The sequence below is a fragment of the Ursus americanus genome, chromosome 24, assembly GCF_024610735.1.
Source record: "Ursus americanus isolate L20-20 chromosome 24, mUrsAme1.1.p, whole genome shotgun sequence".
Lineage (NCBI taxonomy): Eukaryota > Metazoa > Chordata > Mammalia > Carnivora > Ursidae > Ursus > Ursus americanus.
In genome coordinates, this window is record NC_142150.1 from 47,349,653 (window position 1) to 47,358,582 (window position 8,930).

The 8,930-nt window shown below is 68.1% G+C and overlaps 2 protein-coding genes across 8 annotated transcripts; one reads left to right on the top strand and one right to left on the bottom strand.

Moving 5' to 3' along the window:
• Nucleotides 1–45: 45 nt before the first annotated feature.
• Nucleotides 46–3,261, top strand: HRAS (HRas proto-oncogene, GTPase). 7 transcript variants are annotated; one of them, XM_045770760.2, is made up of 6 exons: nucleotides 46–192; nucleotides 1,355–1,515; nucleotides 1,706–1,884; nucleotides 2,008–2,167; nucleotides 2,263–2,344; nucleotides 2,829–3,261. In XM_045770760.2, the coding sequence occupies exons 2-5, from the start codon at nucleotides 1,405–1,407 to the stop codon at nucleotides 2,323–2,325; spliced, it is 513 nt and encodes a 170-aa protein (XP_045626716.1). In that variant the 5' UTR covers nucleotides 46–192; nucleotides 1,355–1,404; the 3' UTR covers nucleotides 2,326–2,344; nucleotides 2,829–3,261. The 7 variants fall into 7 exon arrangements, with proteins under 7 accessions (XP_045626716.1, XP_045626713.1, XP_045626715.1 ...); XM_045770757.2 differs by lacking the exon at nucleotides 2,263–2,344 and having other exon boundaries at nucleotides 47–192; XM_045770759.2 differs by lacking the exon at nucleotides 2,263–2,344 and having other exon boundaries at nucleotides 69–192; nucleotides 1,352–1,515.
• A 767-nt stretch (nucleotides 3,262–4,028) lies between these two features.
• Nucleotides 4,029–8,507, bottom strand: LOC148107907 (TBC1 domain family member 3D-like). Its single transcript, XM_087855222.1, has 8 exons — nucleotides 8,398–8,507; nucleotides 7,737–7,785; nucleotides 7,258–7,378; nucleotides 6,473–6,567; nucleotides 6,186–6,251; nucleotides 5,594–5,693; nucleotides 5,189–5,341; nucleotides 4,029–4,891 (listed from the first exon to the last, which is right to left on the bottom strand). Exons 1-8 carry the CDS (start codon nucleotides 8,502–8,504, stop codon nucleotides 4,029–4,031), a joined length of 1,554 nt encoding a protein of 517 aa, XP_087711348.1. The 5' UTR covers nucleotides 8,505–8,507.
• Nucleotides 8,508–8,930: the final 423 nt, after the last annotated feature.

The following is an 8,930-nucleotide window of genomic DNA, read 5'->3' on the forward strand; positions in this document are numbered from 1 at the left end:
GCGTGCGCCGGTCCCTCGACCCCCCCTCCTTCCCCTGGGTGTCCGCCCGCGCCCCGCCGCCGGCAGCCGGAGCCGCACCCTCCGCGGACGTAGCCCATGCGCTGGGCGAGCCGCGCGCCGCGGCCCCGGCCCCTTTCCCCGCCCCCGCCCCAGCCCCGGCCCCGGCCCGGAGGGCAGTCGCGCCAGTGAGCGGTGAGTGCGGCGGGGGCGGGCGGCGGGGCGGGCGGCGGCCCCGACCTGGGCTGCGGCGCGGGGCGTTGGAGGCGCGGCGGCGGCGGCGGGGCGCGCGGGGGCGCAGGTGAGCCGCGGGCGGGCGGGCATGGCGCTGCGGCCGGGGGCTGCGGGCGGCGGCGGGGGCGCCGTGCCTCCGCGTCCCTTGCCCTGCGCTCCGAGGGGCCCCAGCAGTGCTCTCGGGCAGCGTGCGGGGGCTCCCCCGAGCCGAGGTCCGCTGCGGCCCCCCTCTAGGCGCGCTCCCAAGGGCTCGGGCACCAGGCGGCCATCACGATACACAGCAGGCGAGTCAGGGGTTAGGAAATCACTGCCCACAGTCCGGGGACAAGAGCAAGGGCACCCCTCGTTAAACCTCGCAAATTGGGACACCTCAGCTGGAGGCCTTGGTCCAGGCCTTTATTCTTTCTCACCTGTACCCCGGCTCCGCACCTCCGTTGGGTCTGTGCCTCTCAGCCTGCTTATCGGGGACCCCCGCCCGGCCCCGCACCCGACTGTCTTGTTTGCCTTATTTTCTCCAAAGCTCCTATGGCAACAGCATGCTGTGTGTTTCTCCTTATTGTAACGTGTGCTGGTCTTTTCCTTGGAGCGGGGGCAGGGGCTTCTTTCTGTGCTTGTCACACTGTGCCTGGAACAGCAACTGGCATGCAGTAGGCGCTCGATAAATGCTTGTCAAAAGCAGCAACATGCTGGGGGGGGGCCGGAGCCGGTTGTAGACTGGCACTGGCCTGCCTGGGCATGCTGCTGCTGTGCGCTCCGCTGTGGCAAGACCTGTTCTTGCAGGGAGGGGACTGGTAACCTCAGCCTGCAGGGCCTTCGGTTCAGGCTTTCTGCCTACCCAGCACTTCTAATTTGGGTGCGTGGTTGGGAGATGCTCTCAGCTGTCAGCTCTGCCTTTGGGGGGGCCAGCTCCCTGCTCTCTCACAGCCATAAGTGCAGCTGGAGGTGAGGGCCCCCTCCCACCCCTGGACTGGAAGTGCCACAGGTGGGCGGCTGGGCCACCATTCTGGTGGCTACCCCTGTTCCCTGGTTGTCTGGGGCCAGAGGGTGGGACGGGCCAGCCCAGGGAGCTCAACAGGCCTGCTCTGCGGGGCTGGGCCTTGGCTGAGTGCAGCTTCCTCAGCAGGTGGGACAGGAGACCACCACAGTGCCCCGTGCTGCATCCCTTGAGGAGCGATGACGGAATATAAGCTTGTGGTAGTGGGCGCTGGTGGTGTGGGGAAGAGCGCCCTGACCATCCAGCTCATTCAGAACCACTTCGTGGATGAGTACGACCCCACCATCGAGGTGAGTGCCGCTGTTCCTGCTCCCAGCCCTGAATCCTGATGTGGGCTTGTCTTCTGATGCTCCATAGGAGGGCGTCCCCTCCCCCTGGGATCTGGGGGCGGGGCAGGGGAGGTGCCCAGAGGGGCTGACCGTTGGATCCTCCCATCCTAGGGGAGGTGGTGGAGGGTCCTGAAGCACTGTCCTCCTGCAGGACTCCTATCGGAAGCAAGTGGTTATCGATGGTGAGACGTGCCTGCTGGACATTTTGGACACAGCGGGCCAGGAAGAATATAGCGCCATGCGGGACCAGTACATGCGCACTGGGGAAGGCTTCCTGTGTGTGTTCGCCATCAATAACACCAAGTCCTTCGAGGACATCCACCAGTACAGGTGAGCTGCTGGCCGGCCCTCAGGGGCCTCCCCGTCCCTGTTTCTCATCGTGTCTTTCTGACCGGGTCCTGGATGCAGCCGTGACCGCAGCCCAGTGACTGGCTCCCACCTTCTTCCTTTCAGGGAGCAGATCAAGCGAGTGAAGGACTCCGATGACGTGCCCATGGTGCTGGTGGGGAACAAGTGTGATCTGGCTGCGCGCACTGTGGAGTCCCGGCAGGCACAGGACCTTGCCCGCAGCTATGGCATCCCCTACATCGAGACGTCGGCCAAGACGCGCCAGGTGAGCCAGCTCCCCACCCCACAGCTAGCCAGGGACCCGCCCCACCCCACCCCTGCCAGGGAGCAGTGCTCATTGCCCCCTCTCCCCCGACACAGGGCAGCCGCTCTGGCTCTGGCTCCAGCTCCGGGACCCTCTGGGACCCTCCGGGACCCCCGTGACCCAGCGGCCCCTAGCGCTGTAAGTGTCCCCGGACGGCAGGGCAGCGAGGGAGGCTGGGGCCCAGGGTCTGGGCTGACACAGCTCCTGGGAGAGGCAGAGGTCCCTGGAGAGAGCTGCCCTGAGCCAGGCCGGAGCGGCGACCCTGGGGCCCTGGCCCCTCTGCCCCCAGAGAGCCCCGTGGGCCCTTGTTGGCCCTGCCCACTTCATGGGCTGTTGGGGACAATGTTGGTAGGTCAGAGAGGAGTAGGACACGGGATGTTCAAGCTGAGAGCCAGACCGAGGGCCCGCCCTGTGGGGGAGCTCCTGAGGAGCGAGCTGCCTGATGGGGGGAGCCCTGGGGCTGCAGGCTGAGCAGGGCCCGGCTGCCTGTGTGGGAGTCGGGTTGGGGAGAGGGTGGGAAAGGGCGGGGATTCTGCCTGAGCTTGAGGCCGGGGTCCCTCGGTCCCCTCCCCTGCCAGGCCCCCAGGCCGAGTCCCACTCTGAGCCGGCCCCTTCTTCCCAGGGCGTGGAGGACGCCTTCTACACGCTGGTGCGAGAGATCCGGCAGCACAAGGTGCGGAAGCTGAGCCCGCCCGACGAGGGGGGTCCGGGCTGCCTGAGCTGCAGGTGCCTGCTCTCCTGACCTCCCTTCCAGGCCCCCTCTGACATCCCCGCAGACCCTCTGTGCCCCAGGAGCACGGGCACGGGGCGTGGAAGTGCCGGATGCCGGGAGGAGGTGCCGACGGAGGAAGGAGGAGGGGAAGGAAGGAAGGAAGTGCCACCGGAGCCCGGCCAGCCCCGGCTCCCCGGACAGAGTGACCGCAGACCTCCCAGGACGCTTTGCACAGACTGTGGTGACCTGAGGCCCCCGGCACCCCGGCTGTCGCTCTCCTCCCAGCCCCGTCCTGGCCCTTTGGCCACAGGCTGAGTCGCAGTAAATTATTTGATGGTCTTGATCCTGGCGTCTGGCCGCGATTGGAAGGCACCTGGGACCCTCAGCTTTGTCTGCCCGGAGGCCCCTCTGCGGGGACACCTGCAGGGGTGGGTGAGGCGGCCCGGGCCGAGCCACCCTCTTCTCTCTGGGTGTCTTCGTGCTCAGAGCTCTGGGCGCCAAAGGAACAGGCCGGCTTTGCCTCGTGACAAAACGCTTTATTGACCTTTCAGCAGCAGACGGGCTAGGAACCGAGGGTGCGAGCCTTCCCCTGGGGCGGGAGACCTGCTTTTCCTTTCGAGGACTGCCGGGGTCACACGGAGGCGTGGGTGCTGGTGTCCCCCACCTGGCAGCCTGTGCTGACCCTGGGTGTCGGCACGTTTCCTGCGTCTGGGGCCCCCGAGAGGCAGGTGCCGAGGACCGAGCTGCAGCCGTGGTGCTGGGGTTCCTGGACAGGGTCCCCGCACGTCTGCGTGACCTCGGCCTCTGCCCCGATGCTGCCAGGCGACCGCTCCAGACCCCATCTCTGGTGGCACGTGCCTCCTGCTGTGGGGGGGGGGGCCATCTGCCTGCCCCTGCTACGCCTTAGCTGGGGTGGCCTGTGGTTCCCAGCGCTGCCCTAGGTCAGAGACCTAGATCTGTGGGACATGCCCGGGTCCCATGTGGCCACGTAGAGCCCTGAGAGGGCTCGCCCAGCCTTGGGCCAGAACCCAGGACTGGCCGGGGCCACGGGGCACTCGATCCCATCCGTCTTCATTCTGGTCGTGGGGGGGCTCATGTCGTCTCTGCCCCCTAGGGCCTGGGGCCAGGCCGGCTGAGGTCCCCCTGGGTCAGGGACTTATGCCTCCTGGGGGGGTTGCCGTCCTCCAGGAAGGCCAGTGTGACGAGGCAGGGCATGGTGCTGGCCGGCCAGAGCCTCAGGGCCCCCACGCTCAGCACCACGCTCTGCTCCAGAGGCCAGGGGGCATCTAGCTTCCCCATGGACACGGAGGTCAGAGGGTCCCGGGCAGGCGTGGGGCCTTGGGGCTGCTGGTTCAATGCTGCCCTGACTCTGTCTCGGCTATGCCGGTCACTCCCCAGAGAGGGGCATGAGCTGCAGTGGCCGCAGGGCCGGAAGGGTGTCCTGGGCCCCACAGCTGCCTCTTTCCTGGGCTGGGTGGACGCTGTCCCGGGAGTTCCAGGGGTGTTCCGGGGCCTGGTCTGTGGTGTGGCCCCCGGGGTGGCCCAGGTAGGGGCTGAAGGGAAAGGGACCCAGTACTGTGCCTTCAAGCCCACATCCAGGGGCCACCTGCCCGCACTGTCCTGGTGCCCTTGGAGGTTGGGCAGGGAATTGCATCGCTGGGGGGGCAGCTGGGCCAGCCAGGGGTCCTGGGCTGGGGGCAGCTGGGTCAGAACCTGAGCCCCTGGGGCTCCCGGCCTCAGGGGTGCAGCCGCTGGCTCCGTGGACGTTCCCTCCCACAGCAGCGGCTCCTCGGCCTGGAGGATGGCCTGGCTGGGAAGGTGTCCCAGCTGCTCATGTTGGGTGGCTGGACCTGGGGAGGCCGGCCCGTCCACTCCGGGGAGTGTCTCAATGCTTGGAGAAGGGAGGAGGGGCCTGGGTGCCGGGGACCCTTGCTCCAGGCCCAGGGGCATCGTGGGGAACTCCTCAGGGCCCGCTGCAAAGAGGCAGACTGCATTAGCGTCTCCAGCAGGCTGTCTGTCCCCAGCCTGCTGGGCCCAGGTGGGCTCGTGGCTCCCTGTGTCCACCCTGGCCTGCCCCTGACCGCCACCCTCCAGGCTGCTGATGCCCGGCCCCTGCAGTGAGCGCCCGGGTGCCCCACCCTGGCCTGGGTTCCCCAAGGTGGGAGCAGAAGAGGAGAAGGACGGAGACGAGGAGGAAGGCCCCGGGGGCTCTGTCCACTGTGTGCTGCCCCAGGAGGGTGAATCCGGAGGGGACGGGGCCCTGAGCCCACCTGGGGGGGGCAGGTCGCACTGCATCTTTCTCAGCTGGGCCATGGAGGCCCGAAGGTGTCTGAGCACCCCCTCATCGTCCAGGGCCCAGGGCTGGGCCAGGGTGTCCTGTAGAAACTCCCGCAGACCTTCCAGGGGCAGCTTCAGGAGGCGTTCTGGCCAAAGGGTGTGAGTCAGAGCCAGGGAGGCCCAGCCTGCTGCCCCAGGGTGCCTCCCAGGGACGACTGCTGGGGGTCCAGCTGCGCCGAGGAGTGCCGCGGGCAGAGCCGTGGCCGGGGGGACCCCGTGTCTGCTGCTCGTCTGCAGGGCGCCCCCCAACCCGCCTGCCGGCCCCCGTCCCTCCACTGAGGTCTGCACGCTCCGCCCCTGCCCTTCCCCGACACCCGGGCTCCCGCGGGCTCACTCACTGCTGTGCACCTTGAGGACGGTGTAGGCCATGGCCGTGAGCACGCGCTCCCCGTCCAAGATGTAGGTGTCCCAGAGCTTCAGGGTGAGCGAGAAGGGGGTCTGTGGGGACAGCAGGGGTGAGAGGAGCAGCCTCAGCTGGGCCCACGGGGAGCCCCTGCCGCCCCTGCCCAGCTGCATCCGTGGAGGCCCCGCAGCCCCTCCTGGGGGCGTGCTCCGCCCGGGGAGGATGGGGCTCCAGACGCCTCCGGGTGGTGAGGGCCTGGCCGGCACAACCCGCGGACCTGGGGGGCCACAGACTCTGCCCCACGCTCGGTGGCCACACGCCCCGAGAGGACTCCAGGCTGGCTGCAGAATGGGCCAAGGGCCTGTCCACGCCCCAGGCTGATCTGGCCTTCCCTGGGAGAGCGGAGACGGAGACAGTCCGTCCTCTGAACCTCCTCGAGGGGGCCTCTTGGGTTCTCCCTGTGAGCCTCAGCCTTTAGGGCCGCCGGTGGGGCCCGGCCAGTCTGGAGGGTGGGGCTGAGCTCGGGCCTCCCTGGGGGCCAGGGGCAGGGAGCAGGTCAGGCACCGGGTGGGCTTGGGTGGCCTTACCCGGTCGATGAAGCACTGTAGGAACCACTTGGCCGTGTAGATGCCAGTGCCCATCTGTTCCTCGTCCTGGTGGAAGGGCAGAAGGTGCTCAGGACCCAGCCTGGGCCAGGGCCCCACGCACCAGGTGGTTACACTCCCCACGGCCCCGCTCAGCCCTGACGCCGCCCCCGGGCCCAGCAGGAGAAGGAACAGGACAGCAAAGTCTGGGCAGCTTCAGCAGGGTTCTGCTCGCCCCCCACCCCTGCCCAGGCCATAGGGGACGGGGCGTCTGGACAGCGTCTACTCGCCAGGTGCTCCTTCAGCCTTGGCAGTCCTTTGGCAAGAATGAGGTCATGATGGGCCTGAAACCTCAGCAATTTGGGGAACCCTGGAATGAAGAAGCCTGAGAAGGCCCCAGGCCCCCCAACAATCAGGGCCTTCTCCCCCACCAGGTGGGGGGTGAGTCCTGGCAGGTGTCTGCTCTCCCGTGCCCTGGCTCCCGTGTGTGCCCACAGCCCTCCCGAGCCCTGGCTGGACCCGCTCTTCCCAGACAGCAGGACTGCCGTCCAGGCCTGGGGGCCAGGGGCAGAGGACCCTCCTCCTCACAGACACCCAGCGGGGTGGGTGCCCTGGGCTGAGGACCAGGCCCATCTGACCCAGCTAGTCTCTCCTGCGGTGGTCGCAGCAGGGGCAAGGGGGTCCCCAGCACCGAGGGGCAGGGAGTGCAGCCCACGGGGAGGGTAATGGGGGTGTGCAGGGCCATCTCCTGGGCTTGGGAGCCAGGCTGGGGGCCCACGGGAGTAGGAGAGGCTGGCGCCTGGGTTCTTCTGGCCATGGGCTGGCGGGAGGGGTCGGGGGGGAAGCCGGCAGCCAGACAGGAGGCCGAAGGACCGCGAGAATGCGAGAATGGTCTGCAAATGGTGGGGTTGGAGGCCACGGCTACGGGACTGCGAAAGCCCCCTGGGGAGGCGGTGTCCTTTGCCAGTGGGGAGGCGCGCTGGGTGGGGGTCCTGGCCTCCCCGCTGCTGGAGCAGCCGCGCAGGAGGCTGTCCTGAGCTCCCAGTCCCGTCCAGGCGCCCTGCCCTCCCCCTACCGTGCATGGCGTGCCGCTCCGTTGTCATCAGCTGAGCCAGCGCCCAGAACGCGTCCTCCTCCGACAGGAACATTAGCAGGAGCCCCACGATCTGGCTCATGCCCTGGCAGTAGCCCACCTCCTGCAAGAGCCAGGCCCCGATGGAATGAGGCCACCTCGTCGTGGTGGAGGTCAGGGTCATGGGAACCTCCCTCCCCACCCAGGTTCTGATTCAGAGTACGGTCTCTTCAGGACCAGAACGCAGTTGTCGCGTCACAGCGGTGCGGGCTAGAGCACCTGGCGGCCCCAGGGTTCAGAGACTCGGGCCCTGCCGTGAGGTCTGGACCCCCCCCCCCAGCCTCAGTCCTAGAGTCGGGAGCCCCTCCCTTGTGTCTCTGGGACATTGGGAGCTGGAGTCCTAACTATGTGCCCTGGTGGGTCAGGAATCCTCGAGACGGAGGGCACCCGCGGGGCAGCAGGCTGGGCAGGGGGACACTCACGGTGTTGTAGATGGAATACGCCGAGAGCACGTGGAACAGGGCTCGCTGCCTGGAAAAGGGGAGAGCAGGGTGGGTGGCTCTTGTCCGGCCAGCCCGCACAGCGAGGCCGGCGGGGGCAGAATCCAGCCTCCTGGGACCTGCGGTCTTCAGGGCATCTGGGCGGGGGCCGTGTCTTTGGGGTCAGGTCTACACACAGTAACGTGCAGCCAGCTCAGACACACAGTGCGGTGGGAGTTTATCTTCATTCTGCTGTTTTCTGTTTGCCTCCATGACAGCTGCCGCCCTGGGATGCTCAGCTCCTGGGTTTTCACGGAGCCGTCAGCTTGCCCTGCCCCTGCCCCTGCAGCCCTGGAGCAGCCGCCAGCTGCACCCTGACCGTCCCCTTTGGGGCCAGGCGCTGCCTCTGCACCGCTGCCCGCAGCCCCTAGACCTCTCCTCCGTGGCTTCGCCGCAAGACCCTGTCCTGGCGCCCTCTGTTGCCACCGACCCCGGGGGCCACTGGGTTATCCCCAGCGCTTTTCCCACGCGGCAGGACTGTGTTTGCTGCCATCACCCCCCCTCCGCAGAGACCCCGGGTTGCCCCCCCAGAAGCCCCTGGGCCACCCTGACCCCTGAAGTGTCCCCTGGGGACCCCAGAAGCCTGCTTGCCCCGCAGCCTCACCTGATGCCATAGCGGTCCCAGAACATGACGTGGTTCCGGAAGGTCCGGTTCACGTCCAGATCAATTTGCCGGATGTCCTTGGAGAAGAGCTGGGCCTGCTCCTTCATTTTCTGTGGGCAGAACCGGGGAGGAGGGGCTGCGTCAGGGCCACGGAACCCTAACTGCCCCCAACTGCCCTCCTCAGCAGGGAGCACTGCTGGCCGCCGCGTCGTGTGTCCTGCAGAACCCTCCTTGCGTCCCTTGTCTCTGAAGCCGGAGCCCCGCCCCAGTGCCCACCGTGCCGTGATGCCCGCGTCGGGGCTCGGGCTCTGCAGCCCTGGGCAGGGAGGGCACTCCCGATGGTCAGTCCGAGGCTCCTCCCCTCCCCCACACAGGGGCCCATCCTCCAGGACTGAGCGCCAGCCTGGGCCCTGAGCGCGTCCCTGCAGAGGCTGCTCCCTGGAATGTGCTCCCAGGGCCCAGGCCCATCTCAGGGCACTCGGGGACACAGGGAGGGTCCCTGGGCCTGTGCTCCTGATGCCCCCTGGAGCCCT